At 36.8% G+C, this 20,501-nt stretch overlaps 1 protein-coding gene across 1 annotated transcript; it reads right to left on the reverse strand.

Moving 5' to 3' along the window:
• Window positions 1-474: 474 nt before the first annotated feature.
• On the reverse strand, window positions 475-19,958 carry LOC132128964 (protein-glutamine gamma-glutamyltransferase K-like). Its single transcript, XM_059540377.1, has 15 exons — window positions 19,814-19,958; window positions 11,004-11,012; window positions 7,190-7,267; window positions 6,873-7,094; window positions 5,728-5,976; window positions 5,527-5,645; window positions 4,684-4,791; window positions 4,300-4,477; window positions 4,077-4,215; window positions 3,152-3,344; window positions 2,896-3,049; window positions 1,698-1,982; window positions 1,269-1,429; window positions 918-1,054; window positions 475-758 (listed from the first exon to the last, which is right to left on the reverse strand). Exons 1-15 carry the CDS (start codon window positions 19,956-19,958, stop codon window positions 614-616), a joined length of 2,322 nt encoding a protein of 773 aa, XP_059396360.1. The 3' UTR covers window positions 475-613.
• Between the last annotated feature and the right edge of the window lie 543 nt (window positions 19,959-20,501).

Consider the following 20,501-nt stretch of genomic DNA (forward strand, 5'->3'; position numbering starts at 1 on the left):
GTCCCACGCTTTCGCTGTAAAACTAAGGGTGGTCGGGCCTTCTCTGCTGTGGCACCTAAACTCTGGAATAGTTTACCCTTCGCTGTGAGGTCTGCCCCGTCATTATCCAGTTTTAAATCAGCTCTAAAAACTTATTTATTCTCTTTGGCTTTTAATTAAGTCACTTTTGATTGATTTTATATGATCTATTAAATGGATTATATCGGATGTAATCGTGTCTATAATTGTATTTTTTCTTGCCTATTCTAATGCTTTTTATTTGCACACTGTAGCTCTGTACAGCACTTTGGCGCAGCTCTGTTGTTTTTAAATGTGCTATAGAAATAAAATTTGACTTGACTTGACTTGAACCAACACAACCCTGTTTACACATGAAGGTGCAGTAAACAATTTCTGAGAAACACTTGTGTTGATTTTTGCAATCAACACACAAACAAACCCAGACAGATATGATATAAATAAAACATGAAGGATCTTTATTGTGAACTTACATCAGTTCCATGTGAAAATGCTTAATTATTTTTTACTCTCAGTGACCATTTCAGCTTGTAAATATTCTTATATCCTCAAGACAACTGAGAGCCTCAGAAGGCTTTACAATGACAGTGCTTTTTTACTTTGGTTTGACCACAATATCAGCGACTCCGTGCACTTGAGTGAGCAGACGGCAGTCCATCGATGCCAGGAGCTTCTGAGAGCCGGCGACGGTGGGAACAAACTTCTCCGTCAGTGTAACCGCCGCAAGCTTATCCACATCACTGAGACACACACATATAGATTATAAACTTTCTGGAAGATTTTCACTCTTTAAATAGAGTTTATCATATTTAATGTAACACAGCTCATACACATGAAGCAAATTTAAAGTGCATGAACATGTCGCGCCTCAAAATGTTCTTAAACATTAAAAGTCTTACCCATATGCTATCTTCCTGACATTCTGCATTCCCAATCCCTCTATACGGAACAAGACGTTCCTTAACACTAGTGACAGCGGGTTCTGGAACGTGATCTTGACTGTTAACTCTTTACCCACCACAGCATCCCCTAGAGCCTGAAACAGTTAAAACACGATCAGTGGAGGTAGATTTTTTTTTTAAATAAGGACTCTTAATTCTCAAATTGTATGCATCCAATTCAAATATTGCACATTTAGATGCACCGCACCACGCTGAGCGTCACTGTGCAATACCAAGAATGAGATTTGGAGGTAAATAAGTTTTGTGCTTGTTAAACGTCTCAAATAGACTTGTGGGTCAATGACGTACAGTAATGATGAGATCTGGTGTGCGCAGTCTGAAGTTGAACTGTGTGGCCAGAATCTGTCGGGTCTCGTTGACTCGTCCGGTGAGCGCGAGTATCAGAGCGCCTTGGTCCACCACATGGTTCATGTACTCCTTATACAGCAGAGTCCAAGGAACAGTCTTGGCTGTAGGGACACAAGGGAAGATGGCATTAATGACAGTGATAAAACAATTATAATTACTTATTTCATGGTCACTTTGCACAGTACTCCAGTCCTCTTTTGCTCGTTGTTCATGTACTAATATGCACCATTTAGAGGTAAATCAGGCACTAAGATGTTCTTTTAGGGTCTAAAGGAACACTTTGTGGATGAAATTGAACACAACTGCAAGCAGCTCTCATCATCAAGTGATTTATGACAAATGCAGATGCTGATCAACAGCTCCACTCACTCTCTTGGGGTTTGAGGGTGACAGGAATCCGGTCCTTCTTCACGCTGGCTTTCAGCACACCGGTGTAGTACATGACCATCACCTCATACAGCAGACTGGCCGTGCGCTGACTTGAGCTTTTGTTCTTCAGGACGATGGAGAGTTTGGCGTCTCCACCGATACGAGGCCCTGCCCCGTCCATGATGATCTCAACACTCACGTCGTTGCTGGTGGGGGACGGATACAAAGTGGGTTTGGAGCCGAAGCGACTGGCCCTTTCCACAGCAATGCGCTCCTCCTCTGAACCTGACAGACGTGATCAGACAGTAGAGAGCAGTGTGAGGTTTGGACAAGTAAATTATTATTATAGTAAATGTGAAGTAACCATGGTTTTTGGGCGTATTGATTACCATAAGCACAGTTTTACTACAAATACCATGGTTAAACTATGGTTAGTGTAGCAAAACCATGGTTTATTTGTGGTTACCATGGTTTAACTTTAGTAACCATGTTTCTTTTGTTTTATATGTAGTAAACCCATGGTTCATTTTCATAAAGGAGTTATTAATTGTAATATTTTGTCATGAATTCTGTTCATTTTAAGTTCCGTTTTTTTGTTACTGGTATATTATCTGTTTTTATGTGAAGAACCTTGTGCTTGTTGTAATGACTTTTTTATTGTAGATCACTTTGAGCTGGATTTCCTGAATCAGTGATAATATTGTTAACGAAAACTAAAACCAAAACATTAAACACATTTCCGTTACTTGAAATAAAAGTTAACAAAAAACAAAGAATAATAAAATGAAGTAGTTATGAATGCATCATGTTACATTTTAGTTTGACTAGAAGTACTAAAAAGACTATAACTACAATTTCAATTGTAACTACAATAACTACAATTTTCAAATAAACAGTATATATAGTATTTATAAGTGATTATAAAAAAACACTCTTTTTTTGCATTATTGACACTGTTTTCCTAATGAATGTTGTTCAGTTGCTTTGACGCAATGTATTTTGTTTAAAGCGCTGTATAAATAAAGGTGACATTGACATTGACTCTCTTGAAAGTTTATTATTATTAGTTGTAGTAGAATTACAATCAAATATGCATAAAAATAAGGAACTATACCCATTGGGAGTCTGTCTACGATTTCTTAAAATATTTCTAGGAAGGCAGCTCTAGGTTTTGGACCAGATGCATTAGTTTTGTCACCTTCTGGGTATTTGTAGAGGTGTGTGATGTCCACACGAGCATCAGATCCCACAGCTTTAGTGCTGATGCGCTGACCGATGGAGTTCTTCTCCACATGAACCTGACTGAAGCTTCCATCGGGTTTCTTCTGCCAGTAGATTCTGTCACTGTTCACCTGAGACGCACAGTGAAACCATTCAGCAGATGTTCTGAATTAAGTTCAAAACCTCGTCAGACACAAGTGAGGGTGAGAAGAGGTTTATATGAAAGTGCTCACTTCGGCAAAGACAAATGGAGTGTCGAATTTCAGGTTGACTTGTCCGTTGCGGACAGCGGAGACCGGGGTGGGACCGCAGCGGTACGAACCCTGGCTGGGCTCCTGAGGGGTCGAGTCCACCACCTGCCACCCACCATAACCTGCTGGGAGGTCCGGACGGGTCATCCAGGACTCGTTCCACACATGGAAGTTCCTTCAGAGAAAGTTTAATTAAAGCATTTAATGTTGGTCTGTAATTTACCAAAAATAAAGCTGTATAGGCCTAGAACATGGCCTGAACACGGCCTGTTATTATTATTATTATTATTATTTTACAAATAGACAGTAAAATGAGGCACTTTAACTTAAATAAATAAATAAACAAACAGCTGTTGATCATCCAGGTAACAACACAGTATTAAGAAATAAGCATGTTAACTTTTGACTGGGGTCAATTTTATAAATTCAACTATGTTTTTCTCATGTGAACTGTATGTAAACGTCTTTTATGTGAAATGTCTTATTTAGGTGATTACTAAATAAAAACTAACATGCATTTTGAAATCCCTCTTATTTTGGTAAAACAATATTGCAAAAATTATATATATATATATATATATATATATATATATTTTTTTTTTTTAATAAAGCAGAGTTGAAGTAGGTTATTTTATCAACATTTCTTGTATTTCAAAAGATGGTTTTATTTTTATTTTTATTTAATTATAATAATTCTAGTACCATATTAATGTAAAGTGTCAGTAATGATGGCTGTATTTGAGAACTGTCAGCTCACTTAGCAAAAAAATAAATAAATAAATTTTAAATCTTCCAAGCATAAGTTTTAGTGATCAGTGGAGTGACTCTCAATATAACAGAAACCAGACACTGATGATTTGAATGACAATAGAAGGAACTCAAGAGGTGCTGGTGGATTTTATCATACCAGACAGAATCGCTGGTCTTGTCTTTGATGATATCCAGTTTGTCATCAATATAAATGTCCGTGGTCAAGGAGAGGTCCGTGTCGTGAGCAGAGCTGAAGTTGGTCACACAGCGGGTGGGAATCCCAAGACATCTCAACACTGAGACAGAAATGTGTTTATACAACATTTTATTCTTAAAAATTAATTTTCATTGGAGTGATAAAAAGAGAAATCCGAACGTACCAGAATTGGTGATTCCTGCAAAGACCCAGCACTGGGCGAATTTGACGGGCTTCCCTGAACTTTTGTAGTACTGTCTCAGGATGTCTCCGCTCCCGCTCCAGGCCGTGGGAGACGTCCCGCCTTCATAGCTGTCTTTCCAGTTACCCATCAGAACACCGTAGTCATCGTTAGAGTTCACCTGTCCCAAAAGAACAGAAAAGCTTTTCAAAAGAGGTGCCTTTCAGCTCTTGAATTGCACGCCTTACTTTTCTGTTCAGAAGACAGTACACGATGTTTTGTGTCCTGTATGAACGTAAAACGACCACATGCTGGCACCTGCTCAAATCCATGCCATATTCGTGATTTCTTATGAATTCATGTCGACGTCTTGTGAACGTGACTCACCAGAGCAGATACCATTCTGGACACGATCACTGGATCTCTCCATTCGGTCATCGCCACCTGACCTCTCTCCAACAGGAACAGACACGCTTCCAGGATATCCTGTTCAAACTGATCAAACGAATGCAAAATCATAAAAAACATAACAATGGAACTGATAATAATGAGAGTCATTATAAAAAAAAATGGACATAATAATAATAATAATAATTGTAGAATCATAGATAATACTAGAATTTGATTGAAATTGATTAAACAATTGCATAATATATAATAATATTAACACTAAAATTAAATTATATTAATAATAATAATAATTGATTATTAATATTATCGTTCTTGATGTTAATTTGCCATTTTTATTTTTGTTGTTTTGCTTCATTATCATTTTGATTATTATTGTTGTTGTTAATATTATTTATTTTTTTCCATTATTATTATTATTATTAGAATTATAGATAATAATAAATCTCTTCAAATTAAAAAAAATAATTGCATGACGACGACAATGATGATGATAATCCTTTTCAAATGTGTAAAAGAATTGAAAATGAATAAAAATAATGGAGATAATAATAATAATAATAACAACAACAACAATTATAATAATAAAGTGATAAAAATGCATAATAATAATAATAATAAATTAAATTAAATTATTTAATTAATTATTTAATGTTGCAACAACAACAACTATAATAAAATTATAGATAATAATAGAATCTGTTCAAACTGATAAAAAAAATAGCATAATAATATTTATAATAATAAACCTGTTCAAACTCTAATAATAATAATAATAATAATAACAGTCACTCTGTTTGTCGGAATTGTGTGTTTCCACACCTGGGCAAAATTCCATGTTCTGGTTCCAATTTGCTGCTCGGTTCCATAGTAAATTTTGCCCATGCTGTTCAGAACATACTCTTTCCTTTCCGCTTCATTATCCAGATACACAGCATCATCTGAGCAAAGACAGACATTTAGTGTTACCTCATTACTTCAAATGAGGAAATGACGAGTGTTACTGTCCGACTGACTCTGTACCTTCACACCAGGGGTTGAAGAGCATGTACAGGTCGTTCGGGGTGCAGGGGAACAGCAGCTTGCCCTTCGGTGAGAAAGACTCGACGGTCACCGTATAGCGGCCGATGGAGGCGGTGGGAAGAGTGTTGACCGCCAGCCGGACACGTTTGTCTTTCTGTTCAACGATCTTCATCTCCCAGCGGCCGTCTTCTAGGACGTCCACTAACGGGACAGAGATGAGAATCCCAGTACTTCTGCTGAAGATGGGCTCTGTGTCAAAAACACAACTTAGAAACATTACTGTCAGAAGAACACCCTCCTAATGATTTAACTTTAATCTAATTATCTGTCTGTGACTCAGCTGGATAGCCATTAAGAAACGAGATTTTAGGAGCAGCTGGATTAAATGGATTAGGTCACATAATCACAAGCACTTAATGACTCACATCCATCACGAATAAATAGATTAAATAGATTCATCTTTCAGTTTTTCTTTTTCAAATAAAGGGCAAGGTAATTAAAATAACCGTCAGAATGTCTGGGCATCTTTCTCTCTTTGTCACACACTGATTTGCCATTTAGACAAACGCTAATGCATCTGACTCTGGATAAAAAACATGTTTTCATTTCCATAGCCACTGCATGTTTATGTTTTATGAGTTTCCACACAGATATCAAACAAAACAACTTAAAATTAGATAGAATTCTTTAAATGCACCGCCTGATTATGATTATGGTTGAGATTTTTTATTAATTGATCGATTAACTATTGATTTTGAAGTTGATCTTCTGATACTGATTTGGATTCTGCTTTTTCTGACATCAATTGTTGAAATCGGATTTTTTTTTTCAGTGTTATTTTGCAAAGATACTTTTATAATGATTATAATAGTATCTCAGTCTGATACTATTATAAAATTACTACTGCAAACTTGAATTAGTTTTTATATTTTTTATAGTTTTTATATTACTTTTAATATTGGTCATTATATTATTTGAATTCAATTATTTTATTACTTTAATTATTATTTCAGTTTTAGCTTTAGTTATTTTAGTAAAGCATTTTAAACTAAACAAACTCAGAGTCATCTCTGAGCACCTCATGAAACGATAATGGGGAAATAATGACTGTTTTCAGACAGGTCTTGTGACCGCAGCTCACTCACCTAACTTCAGCTGCAGCTGCAGACGGTCAGATTTGGGGTAGAAGGGTCTGGAGAACTCAATCCACATCTGGAAGGTCTGTCCTCTGCGGACGATCAGCTTGTCGCTAAAGTAAGCTTCTGTGCGATGCTCGCGTCTGTTCGGCCCATCCTTGGATTTCAGGAGGTCGACGGAGTGAACCGTCAGAAGCGTTTCTGTGAATACGAGAGGAAACATTAACACATCTCTTAAAGCATCAAATCTCAGTGTTTTCCCAACAATAGTGGACTATTTTTAATGCAAATGAACTGCACTAGCATCTCATCGTCTTCCTCCTCACCTGAAGCAGCCGGGGTCACAGCAGCAGGAGCGATGGCACTGGGACGTCCAGCGGTGTCTGTGTTAGAACTAGACATTTCTACAAGCAGGCTCACATATTGAGAGAAAAAAAAATGAATTAAATGTTTTTTCAATCAATCAGTCAGTACATGAATATATATATATATATATATATATATATATATATATATATATAATGTAAACAATTCTAATAAATGAATAACAATTGGGGGGAAATTGTGTGTATATATATATAAATATATATATATATATATATATATATATATATATATATATGTGTGTGTGTGTAATAAATAAATACAATCTTAATAAATAAAAATGTAATGAACACATTTCCAATAAATAGTTACAATTAAATGTTAAGTGCTTTCTCAATCAATCAATCAAAAAAAAAAATATTATACAAAAATATTAAATAAAATTATGTGTGTGCATATCATAAAAATGTATAAATAAAAATCTGAATGAATAAAAATGCAATAAATACATACATCAATTATTGTAATAAAATTCTAATAAATATTTAATAAATAAATAAATAAAATTCTTAAACTTAAATTCATTCAAATATTTATTTGATTTTCACATCCTCAGTAATAAAAAATAAATAAATAAAATAAGATTTGTAAAATGGATAAAAGTGTTTGCAAAAATGTGCAAATGTAAATGTAAAATAAATATATTTAATTATTTGTTTAAATTCCTTATTTTTGTATTTAATTCCAGTTTCACATTAGACTTTGAGTCATAAAATACTTGGTTCACCTACACTATTAGAGAAAACTTTAGACATACTTGATTAAATGCAAGTTCATCAAGATTTCAACAATCTTTAAATCAAAAGGTTTCTATTTACATGCTGTTTAAATAAAATTTTTGTAGATAAATGCAATCTTTCAAATACAATTGTGCTAACAGATGATTCTTTTACAATACTGAAATAATGTCAAGCCGGACAGAGAAAGTATGCACCTTCTTCAGTCTTCTACTGTTATGTTTCCTCATTGAAATGTCATGCTGACCAATTTTTTTATTTATTTTTTATTTTTATAATTGACCAATAATTAGTTTTCAGTGAGCATTTCCATTGCACAATTATAAAATCATTATCCAGAGTTTCTTGCTTTTCTGCATCTCCTCCCACACCGAACGTCATTATCATTATCATTATCATATTTCTTCAACAAAAGATGCCTCTTACTCTCACACCTGAATAAGAACCTGCAGGGCAGCTGGATTAAAGTGCATGACATCATCCTGGACCAGCACTAATGTGCTTTCCTCATCATAGGCAAACTTAACACATCTACTAATCAGAAGTATGAAGTCAGGACTAGTCTGTATGGGCTGAATAAAGCAAACCAGTGTCTCACCAGTAAAGTTTAGATCGATGAAGATTGTAATGGAAGTAAAGATGATTAGAGTGACACACAGGAGGCGTACATTATTAGATACGTTAGTCTGTTGTCTCCGATGGCTTTTTGCACCAGGCAAGTGTTAAAGAAGCCTGTTTTTATAGGAGTTTGCAATGGCCAGGCTATAGAGTACATACTCTTAGCACTCATTAAGAGCTTATTGAAATTAAGTATGTGGTTTTGAACACAGCCATTGAGGATAAGAACACTGAGTCTCATGAATAATTATGAGACAATCAAGCGTCTTCAAAGTAGGCTATGCCACATCACAACTTGTGACATCACCACCATAACCATTTTAAACCCGGAAGACAAAAACAAAAGGAAAAAAACCCCTCGAAATTAGCGATTTTTTAGTTTAGGGTGGTATAGTGGTCTGTTGGTATCTCAGTGCTCTGTTCTAACCAAACGTGACATTTATTTTTTTCCTCTGAGTTTGTGCTGTTGCACTAGATATATAAATTGTGAAAGATCTTTTAATTTACCTTGAAAAATCCATGCAGAAAATATAGTTTTAGCGAGAATCATCCTCAAACTTAATTTTGAACTTGGTAAAACAATTATCTTATGTAAAATGTTTTAAGTCTTAATATTATTCCTTTTGTTTAACATGGTGCCCTATAGAAAGCTTCAAAACAGCGGCCATGGCATCCAGTGGAAAGGTTTCATGGATTTTAAAGGTCCTTCATGCAACCATGAATTTTAAGAGTGCAGTCTTAAAAATAAAGGTTTCAAAAAAAGTGCTGCCATAGAAGAACCATTTTGGGTTCCAAAAATAACATTTCAGTTCTTAAAAGAACCCTTTATCTTCTTAGTGCGAAGAAATTTAGAATTATCAAAAATATATATATATATACTTTTTACACTATAAAGAAGCTTTTATGGATGGCAAAATATTTCCTGGATTTTAAATGTTCTTCATTTTTTTATTCTTTATTTTTAACAGTGTATAATAACTGATTATTAACGAATCAATAAATAAGTCTTAAAGTATTGCATATTTAAATATAAATGCATCAATAAGAATTTATGAATTAAAATTTAATGATGTTTCAAATTAGCCTGTTTTAAAATTTAACTAAGCTTAGTCGGTTTTATATAAAGTATGCTTCAAATGACCTAAACACTGAAAAAAAATTACAGTTTTGTTCTCATATATGTGTATATAAAGGTTTTTATAGAAGAGTTTGTACATCATTCGCCTTGGTTTTATGCAACATATAATTCCCAAAAAATTATATAAATATATATATAAATACACACACACACACACACACACACACACACACACACACATATATATATATATATATATATATATATATATATATATATATAAACAAAATGAAACCACAATTTTGAACTTGGCTTTATCCGATGCTCAGATTAATTATCTGGAAATATATGCAAATTAGTGCCTATTTAAATAGATAATGTACACTTCAATATAGCATATCAAAAAACTTGTAAACTATAATGTTTGCAATTAATTTAAGCTATACACCTGTGTATTGCCTTAATGCAATAATTGTGCCATATACTATATATTTTCAGTATATTCATATATTGAATAAAGACAGGAGCTGTTAATCACTGTTACCTGTGTGTTTGAGTTGTCTGATGAGTGAAGTTCAGGTGCTCTGACAGTGTCTCGTGTCTGCGCTGATGAGGCACCTGCACAGCTCTTATTTAAGCGTGTGTTGACACTCCTTCATTACAGAGGAGACATTCATGACACTTACAGACCAGAAAAGTGGATCTCATTTTTTCTGTTACTGAACAAGAAATACTCCAAGAAAAACATCATCATGAATCATGAGCATCAGAATCAGCTCAAAATCTGTGAATCACAAAAAGCAATTAATTCATACAAAAGCCATGATGATGAATACATTTCCGAGAGGAATTAAAAATCTGTTCAACAATAATATAAGCCTTAAAAATTGCATATTATTATAATTATTATTATCATATATAAATGAAACTTTATAAATACTACTATACTCATAGTAATTTTAATGACTTGTATAATTGTTAAAAAGATTATAATTAATATTATCATTATTATTGCAATTTCCGACAACTATTTAATTGTATTATTACTATTATTAATAATAATAATATCGATTATTTTTATTTTAGTCTTTTTTTTCCCATTAGTAACAGTTATTGAATATGGGGAAGTTTTCGTTTTATCTCATCAGAAAAACTTTTTTATTATTAATAAATTAATAAGTGTCACTGAACAAAAATCACAAAAAAGAGGTGTGTCCAATTTCACATATTCCTGCACTATTCTTCACCATTTTGTAACATAAAATGGTGTATATTAAAGCATATCTAACCTATATAGATGTATCTATATTGTGCATATCTTACCTTTTGAACCTACAGATACAAATAACAAACGCATTCACTCATGCTCACATATGGACGTTAATATTAATTAAACATGGTTTTATAAACGCCTGATGTTTTACATATAAGGTGACACAGAAGAAGAGAAACCAGTTTGACCAATTACACAAAAACACTGAAATAGTGAAAAGGAAGAAGGGAGGGATGAGATTAGGATGAAGAGACAGAAAATAGGTGTGCGTCTTCTCATTTTGTGTCATTATTGTCATCAGTCTGGTATGATAAGAGCCGAGTCTGTGTGAACGGGTGGGTCGATGTGGGTGATGCTGTTCTTAATTACACTGACCTTTATCAAACTCTTTCAGGCCAAACAATTGACCGGTTTACAATTAACAGCACATGTGTGCTGAAACAGGCTGGAACAATGCGGTTTACCTTAAAACAGTAGCAAATCTGCATTCACCTTCTTCTTGTGCCAGTGGAGCAGAAGTACACACTTGAACTGATTGTTATAGTATAGAAAAGACTGGGAGATTTATTAAACGTAATGTACGATTAAAGTGCGAAACTAATTTACTGAAAAGCTCAGGCTCTCATTTTTTTATCTGTTCTTATAGAAGTTTTAAAAACTTCAGCTATTTTAAGACATTTAACATTTACATTTAATCATTTAGCAGACGCTTTTATCCAAAGCGACTTACAAATGAGAACAATAGAAGCAGTCAGGTCAACAAGAGAACAACAACAGTATACAAGTGCCATGAAAAGTCTCAGTTAGTCTAGTATAGGACGCATAGGTAGGTTTACAAATGTTTTTTTTTTTTTTTTAATTAAAAGACAAGAAAAGGAAAAGTGCTAGTGTTAGTTGGTTAAGTGCAGGCGAAAAAGATGAGTCTTTAGCTGTTTCTTGAAAATGAGTAAAGACTCAGCTGTACGAATTGAGATAGGGAGGTCATTCCACCAGCTGGGCACAGTCCAGGAAAAGGTCCTTGAGAGTGATTTTGAACTTCTTTGGGATGGTACCACAAGGCGTCGATCACTTGCAGAGCGCAAACTTCTGGAGGGCACATAAGATTTAACCAATGAGTTTAGGTAAGTTGGTGCCGTGCCAGTGGTCGTCTTGTAGGCTAGCATCAGTACCTTGAATTTGATGCGAGCAGCTACTGGTAGCCAGTGTAACCTGATGAGGAGAGGAGTAACGTGAGCTTTTTTTGGCTCATTGAAGACAACCCTCGCTGCTGCATTCTGGATCAATTGCAGAGGCTTGACAGTACATGCAGGAAGGCCCGCCAGGAGAGCATTACAATAGTCCAGTCTGGAGAGAACAAGAGCTTGGACAAGAAGTTGGGTGGCTTGCTCTGACAGGAAGGGTCTAATCTTCCTAATGTTGTATAAGGCAAACCTGCAGGACCGGGTAGTTGTAGCAATGTGGTTTGTGAAGCTTAACTGATGATCCATCACAACTCCTAGGTTTCTAGCTGTCCTCGAAGGAGTAATGGTTGATGAGCCCAGCTGTATAGAGAAGTTGTGATGAAACAATGGGTTAGCTGGAATCACCAGGAGTTCTGTCCTCGTAAGGTTAAGCTGAAGGTGATGGTCAATCATCCAGCTAGAGATGTCACTCAGACAGGCTGAAATGCGAGCAGCTACCGTCGGGTCATCTGGTTGGAATGAGAGGTAGAGTTGGGTGTCATCAGCGTAGCAGTGATAAGAAAAGCCATGCTTCTGAATGACAGATCCTAATGATGTCATGTAAATGGAGAAGAGAAGTGGTCCAAGTACTGAGCCTTGAGGAACCCCAGTAGCAAGGTGGTGTGACTTTGAAACATCACCCCTCCAAGACACACTGAAGGATCTGTCAGAGAGGTAGGACTTAACCCACAGGAGTGCTGTTCCAGAGATGCCCATCTTTCTGAGGGTGGACAGGAGAATCTGGTGATTAACAGTGTCAAAAGCAGCAGAAAGGTCCAGTAAGATGAGTACCGAGGATTTTGAAGCTGCTCTTGCTAGTCGCAGGGCTTCAGTAACCAAGAGCAGAGCAGTCTCAGTTGAGTGGCCACTTTTGAAGCCAGATTGGTTGCTGTCCAGGAGGTTGTTCTGTACAAGGAACATAGAAAACTGGTTGAACACAGCTCGCTCAAGTGTCTTTGCAATGAATGGAAGAAGGGATACCGGTCTGTAGTTTTCAAGAAGCGCTGGATTTAGAGATGGTTTCTTGAGCAGTGGGCTTACCCGAGCCTGCTTGAATGCTGAGGGAAATGTTCCAGAGTGAAGAGAGGAGTTGATAACGTGAGTAAGCGAAGGTATGACTGAAGAAGAGATCGCTTGAAGGAGGTGAGTGGGGATCGGATCAAGTGGACAAGTAGTAGGATGATTGGACAGGAGAAGTTTGGAGACGTCCATCTCTGAGAGTGGGGAGAAGGAGGAGAAAGAGTGTGCGTCGGTCATTGTGAAGTTGTCCTCAGTCTGCGGTGTGGAGAATTGGCCGCTGATGGATCTTGTCTTATTTGTGAAGAAAACTGTTGTTCGCTCTAAGAGTCGATGGAGGAGGTGGTGGCGGCGGATTAAGAAGAGAAGAGAAAGTCTTGAAGAGTGTCCGAGCGTCACAACAGCTGTTAATTTTGTTGTGGTAGTAGGATGTTTTAGCCGTGAAGACATTTGCAGAGAAGGAAGAGAGGAGAGACTGATACACACTGAGGTCTGTGGAGTTTCTTGATTTCTGCCATTTCCTTTCTGCAGCCCTGAGTTTAGAGCGATGTTCACGGAGAACCTCAGACAGCCAGGGGGCAGATGGGGCAGTGCGTGCTGGTCTAGACAACAGTGGGCAAAAGTTGTCCAAGCAAGATGTTAAAGTGGAGCAAAGAGTGTCCGTAGCGCTGTTCGTGTCCAGAGCAGAGAACTGAGAGAGTGCAGGAAGCGAGGATGAAACCACAGAAGATAGGCGAGATGGAGAGAGTGAGCGTAGGTTCCGTCGAAAGGTGACCTGCGTTGGAGTGTGAGGCACTTCAGGAGTAAGTGCTAGGTTAGCAGTAATGAGGAAGTGGTCTGAGGTGTGCAGTGGAGCAACTGAAGAATTGTCCACAGAGCAACAGCGCGTGTAGATGAGGTCCAGTTGGTTGCCTGATTTGTGAGTCGCTGTAGTAGACACTAGCTTGAGATCAAATGAGGAGAGCAGAGTTTTGAAGTCAGCAGCCTGGGGTTTATCTAGGTGGATGTTGAAGTCACCAAGCAGTACCATCTTCAGGAAAGTTTGATAGCAGCACATCCAACTCCTCCAAGAAGTTTCCCAATTGACCTGGGGGACGATAAATGACCACAAAGTGGATTTTAACAGGGTGGGTCACAGTGATGGCATGTGATTCAAATAAACCAGTACCTGTAGGTGATGGCTGAAGATCAAATTTCCAGTCTTTTGATATAAGGAGACCAGTACCTCCACCCCTCCCAGTGGTACGAGGAGTGTGGGAACAAGTGAAATTAGTGGAGAGGGCTGCAGGGGTGGCAGTATCTTCAGGTTTGATCCAAGTCTCTGTCAGTGAGGCATTAAGAGGCATGTAAATCAAAACATTTAAACATCAAGAAGTGTACTTAATAAATTAATAAATACATTGGTAAAGTGTCTGCTAAATTAATAAATGTAAAGGAAGTTAATATAGATGTAATAACTGTAAATATAAATATATGTGTGTGTGTGTGTATGTGTGTGTGTGTGTGTGTGTGTGTGTGTGTGTATGATTTCTTACTTGACAAAAAAAATTACTTAAAAATTTTTGTTTGAGATTAAGGAATATAATCTAATGTATTCTGTTAATGTATTGAAATGGGGCTCATATGACTCTGATTTTAGACCAAATACTTAAAATACTCCATCAAATATACAAATACTTGCGATTTAAAATATGTGCTTAGACAGGGATCACTGTCTACTGTTCAATCAGAGATAATGGACAATTATAAGACTTTCATTCTCTAAAAGAAAGACTCGATCTAGAATCTAACGACTAGATATCTTCAGCTCTGACAACATTTCTATGAGGCAATAAAAAAAAGGTACTGATGGAGATCCAAATAAGATTTCTAGTTCAAATATTCTTCTCAGTTTACAAGGGTCAGCCATTATCGAAGACTTTTACTAAATTATGATTATGGATTTACTGTACAAGGAGATTCATCTATGTACATTAAGGGAAGAGTGGTATTATCATATCAACTGAGGATTAGGAAAATATATGTAAACTACAATGTGAAACTTCCTGTTCTTCATATTGGAGAGAATACTGAGAAATACTTTTAGGTTTTTCCTTACTCCAAAACAGAAAAATTAATTTCTAGGCAACTCAAATTGTTGTGGCTCACAGGCTGCTCACCATTTTCACATATTTTATCAAAACCTTTGGAGAGGTGATAGAAGTTATTTCGAACACTTCAGTTGAGTTCAGTTTTGAGGTAATTTACTTGGGCAATGGTTTCATGGTAAAAATGGTTTCCTTTTTAGTTTTGTACAACAATCCAGAGCACTTACTTTTAGTTATTATTTATTCATAGAAGCTATTTTCCACCATGGAATAAAATAAAAAGCACTACAAAAGAATTTTGATAACTGCAAATTTTTACATCACACAATTATGAGTTTAGTGAAGGGAAGGGAAGGTAAGTGGTGAAGTGAAGTGAAGTGGTGAAGTAAAGTGAAGTGGTGAAGTAAAGTGAAGTGGTGAAGTGAAGTGGTAAAGTGAAGTGAAGGGGTGAAGTTAAGTGGTGAAGTGAAGTGGTGAAGTGAAGTGAAGTGAAGTGGTGAAGTGAAGTGAAGTGAAGTGAAGTGAAGTGGTGAAGTGAAGTGGTGAAGTGAAGTGAAGTGAAGTGGTGAAGTGAAGTGGTGAAGTGAAGTGAAGTGAAGTGAAGTGAAGTTGTGAAGTGAAGTGAAGTGAAGTGGTGAAGTGAAGTGGAGTGAAGTGGTGAAGTGAAGTGGAGTGAAGTGAAGTGGTGAAGTGGAGTGAAGTGAAGTGGTGAAGTGGAGTGAAGTGAAGTGGTGAAGTGGAGTGAAGTGAAGTGGTGAAGTGGAGTGAAGTGAAGTGAAGTGGTGAAGTGAAGTGAAGTGAAGTGAAGTGAAGTGGTGAAGTGGTGAAGTGGTGAAGTGAAGTGAAGTGGTGAAGTGGAGTGAAGTGAAGTGGTGAATTGAAGTGAAGTGGTGAAGTGGAGTGAAGTGAAGTGGTGAAGTGAAGTTATGAAGTGGAGTGAAGTGGAGTGAAGTGAAATGAAGTGGTGAAGTGAAGTGAAGTGGTGAAGTGAAGTGGTGAAGTGAAGTGAAGTGGTGAAGTGAAGTGAAGTGGTGAAGTGAAGTGAAGTGAAGTGGTGAAGTGAAGTGAAGTGAAGTGAAGTGGTGAAGTGGTGAAGTGAAGTGGTGTGGTGAAGTGAAGTGGTGAAGTGGTGAAGTGGTGAAGTGGTGAAGTGAAGTGAAGTGGTGTGGTGGAGTGAAGTGAAGTGGTGAAGTGAAGTGAAGTGGTGAATTGGTGAAGTGAAGTGAAGTGGTGTGGTGGAGTGAAGTGAAGTGAAGTGGTGAAGTGAAGTGGTGTGGTGAAGTGAAGTGCTGAAGTGAAGTGAAGTGGTGAAGTGAAGTGAAGTGGTAAAGTGGTGAAGTGAAGTGAAGTGAAGTGGTGAAGTGAAGTGAAGTGGTGAAGTGAAGTGAAGTGAATTGAAGTGGTGAAGTGAAGTGGTGAAGTGAAGTGAAGTGAAGTGAAGTGAAGTGAAGTGGTGAAGTGAAGTGAAGTGGTGTGGTGAAGTGAAGTGAAGTGGTGAAGTGAAGTGAAGTGGTGAAGTGAAGTGAAGTGAAGTGGTGAAGTGAAGTGAAGTGGTGAAGTGGTGAAGTGGTGAAGTGAAGTGGTGTGGTGAAGTGAAGTGAAGTGGTGAAGTGGTGAAGTGAAGTGAAGTGGTGAAGTGGTGAAGTGAAGTGGTGTGGTGGAGTGAAGTGAAGTGGTGCAGTGAAGTGAAGTGGTGAATTGGTGAAGTGAAGTGAAGTGGTGTGGTGGAGTGAAGTGAAGTGGTGGAGTGAAGTGGTGTGGTGAAGTGAAGTGCTGAAGTGAAGTGAAGTGGTGAAGAGAAGTGAAGTGGTAAAGTGGTGAAGTGAAGTGAAGTGAAGTGAAGTGGTAAAGTGAAGTGAAGTGGTGAAGTGAAGTGAAGTGAATTGAAGTGGTGAAGTGAAGTGGTGAAGTGAAGTGAAGTGAAGTGAAGTGAAGTGGTGAAGTGAAGTGAAGTGAAGTGAAGTGAAGTGAAGTGGTGTGGTGAAGTGAAGTGAAGTGGTGAAGTGAAGTGGTATGGTGAAGTGAAGTGAAGTGGTGAAGTGAAGTGGTGAAGCAAAGTGAAGTGAAGTGGTGAAGTGAAGTGGTGAAACAAAGTGAAGTGAAGTGAAGTGAAGTGGTAAAGTGGTGAAGTGAAGTGAGGTGGTGAAGTGAAGTGAAGTGGTGAAGTGAAGTGAAGTGAAGTGAAGTGAAGTGGTGAAGTGAAGTGAAGTGGTGAAGTGAAGTGAAGTGAAGTGGTGAAGTGAAGTGAAGTGAGGTGGTGAAGTGAAGTGAAGTGGTGAAGTGAATTGAAGTGGTGAAGTGAAGTGAAGTGGTGAAGTGAAGTGAAGTGAAGTGGTGAAGTGAAGTGAAGTGGTGAAGTGAAGTGAAGTGAAGTGAAGTGAAGTGGTGAAGTGAAGTGAAGTGAGGTGGTGAAGTGAAGTGAAGTGGTGAAGTGAATTGAAGTGGTGAAGTGAAGTGAAGTGGTGAAGTCATGTGAAGTGAAGTGGTGAAGTGAAGTGAAGTGGTGAAGTGAAGTGAAGTGAAGTGGTGAAGTGAAGGGAAAGTGACATACAGGGAGACGTACATTATATTTCGCAGTTCTAAGCCAGTTACTTCTTTGAGATATCGGAGAGAAAAAAGCCAGGACTGCGAGTTTATTTCTCTCAATTATGAGTTTATATCTGGCAACTCTACATCAATTATTTCGAGATATGAATTCACAATTGAGAGGGTGAAAAACCTGTCAGAATTGCATTTGTCTCAATCTTGATTTCACGCAATTCTGAGAATTGCAAGAAATTGTCATAAAGAGCGAGATATAAACTCGTAATTATGAGTAAAAGTCAGAATTGCAAGATTTAAAGTCATTATTGCAAGATGCAAATTCGGATTTTTTGAGGAAAAAGTCAACCAAGAACTATAATAATAAATGCAGAACTTAGAGACTTAAACTAGCAAAACATACACTCAGACCTGTGAGATATAAAGTCATAAACTGCAAGAAATCAAGTCAATATTTGTGAGATGTAAATTAAAGTCAGAAGTGCACAATACAATCTAGGAATAATGAGTATCACAAGCGTGCTATTTAAATTCCCATTCTGCTTGCCAACCCCGACTCCACCTGACTGAACCTGTAATCTGATCGGACTTGTTTCTTCCTTTACAGTTCACTTCATTGGAAGCATTCTCCATCACGTTTTGTCTTACAACTCATGTAATTGTGAACTGTAATTATGTATGCATAATGGTTCTGCTAGGGGTACAGTTTTCCCTTTGGATTCAGAATCCAGAGGGAAAAAAGTTGGAAATGCGAGACGTTACCTTAACTCAGAATTGTGAGATATAAACTTTGTAAAAAAGTTGCAATTGCCTTTTTCTTTTTCATACCTGGTAAATGAGTAGGCAGAAAAAAAGAAGAAAAAAAAACACATTCAAAGTGCTATCTCATTCAATTGGTCCTAAATACTTTAAATATTCTATGTTTAACATTTTAAATTGTTAACACAAAACATGTTACAAAACGAGCAATATAAGTAGTAAAATTAGTTACTAGTTATTAATTACTTTCACCACAGTTTGTGAGATAATTTGTGGTATTTCCTCCTCTATCATCATATTTAGATAAAAAAAAAAACAAAAAAAACAACAATTATCCAAGAAGGGTTTTGAGAGGAATGTTACATGCTTGCATTTGCTTTCAGTATTGTAATTAAAAAGTATCAATAAAACTATTTCAGTCCAATTAAAAATGGATTTCAGTAATTGAAAACAAGATGCTGAATGAATATAATTAAGATGGTCGACACGTCCCAGCATAACTATAGTCATGTGTGCGGACTATTTGTTCTCCCTCTCACCACCAGAGGGCGCCATTTTCCCATCTCCCAGACTCATTTAAAACATTGTTTTGTCACATTTGAGGATAAAATCCATTCATTTCAAAGGGAAGCAAGATATTTCACTATGCAGATTTTGCAGAGGGTTCAGTTGAGTTAATCATGCAGATTTACCACTTTGACCACAGAATAAATAATACAGACTGAACCCATGCATTTTCACTTATGCAGACAGTGTGGGTCACATGATCACCACATAGGGTAGCCATGGCCAGTAACAAATAATTAGCAAAATAAAATTTAAATGAAGAATGTGATTATACCTGTCTTGCAGGTGACCCTGTGTGCATGAAGTTTTCATTTAGGATTTTCAGAAGGTATGAGAAGCATTTGTTATCGTAGTCAAAGTGCACTCCAAACACGATGGAACAGATTATGTTAGAAACAGCATTCTGCATGTTGGTGGCTCATAAACTTTCCTACATACAGTAGAAACGTGTATCAGTATGTCTGAAAAGGATCAGTGCTTTTATATCCAATCCAACATAAATAGAAATGTGAATTTAAATTTTCAAAACATTTGTAAAGAGTCAACCATTTTAATGTCACAAATACAAGAAATGTTTTAGAAAGAGTTCTTGGACGCTGTTTGACCTTTGAAAGCACAGACGTGCTTGAACGCAGCCTGACACTGAAACAGAGCGTGAACATTTCATACCTTCTGCTTTGAGCATTTCAGCAATCAGATAGCGGCTTTCCTCTAACACACAATCTTCTACTGATTTCTTCCCCAAGCCAAAATTCCTGAGCGCGTGCAGAGCAAGTTGTCTCTGCTGCCTCCAGGAGTGACCAAATGTGACCATTACTATACCTGAGAAAGAGAAAGCAGACCTTCTAATCTCTTCTCTTCTATAATTCCATGAAGAACCTTTACAATTATAGGAAACTTTCTGTTGCCCAAAAAGGTTTATATAGCGAAAAAAAATGTTTTTCAAACTAAGAAGAAAGTGCTTCTTTTAAGAAATGTGCACTGAAATGTTCTTTGGGGAACCAAAAATGGTACTAGAATGAAATATTATGAAGTCATTTCAAAAATCTAAATAATTTTACTGACCGAGTCCATTAGTTCTGCATTCTACAAGAGGCATAGATGATAACTTGTTACTAAATTCTAAAATGTATTAAAGGTTAAACCCCCACCAAGAAACACAACAAAGACACACTGATCTTATGAAGTCCATTGGCTTTTTTATAAAATGTGGTAACACACTTAAATTACTTATTGTCATCCTACAATGCTTTGCAGTCCAAAAAAATAAAAATAAAATAAAAGCAGGACACTTGACTACATGATCACAGCAGTTACTACAAATTTAAACATTGTTCTCCTCTAAACTGTAACCACA

Source organism: Carassius carassius, chromosome 46 (genome assembly GCF_963082965.1).
Source record: "Carassius carassius chromosome 46, fCarCar2.1, whole genome shotgun sequence".
Taxonomy (NCBI): domain Eukaryota; kingdom Metazoa; phylum Chordata; class Actinopteri; order Cypriniformes; family Cyprinidae; genus Carassius; species Carassius carassius.

Bases quoted from the DNA above. Each gene is read 5' to 3' on its own strand.
- LOC132128964 (XM_059540377.1), bottom strand. From the start codon at position 19,958: ATGGTCACATTTGGTCACTCCTGGAGGCAGCAGAGACAACTTGCTCTG. The intron at 5,977-6,872 runs GTGAGTGAGCTG...TTTTTGACACAG, and splicing joins GCAGCTGCAGCTGAAGTTAG to AGCCCATCTTCAGCAGAAGT. The intron at 3,345-4,076 runs GTATGATAAAAT...CTTTCTCTGAAG, and splicing joins AAGACCAGCGATTCTGTCTG to GAACTTCCATGTGTGGAACG.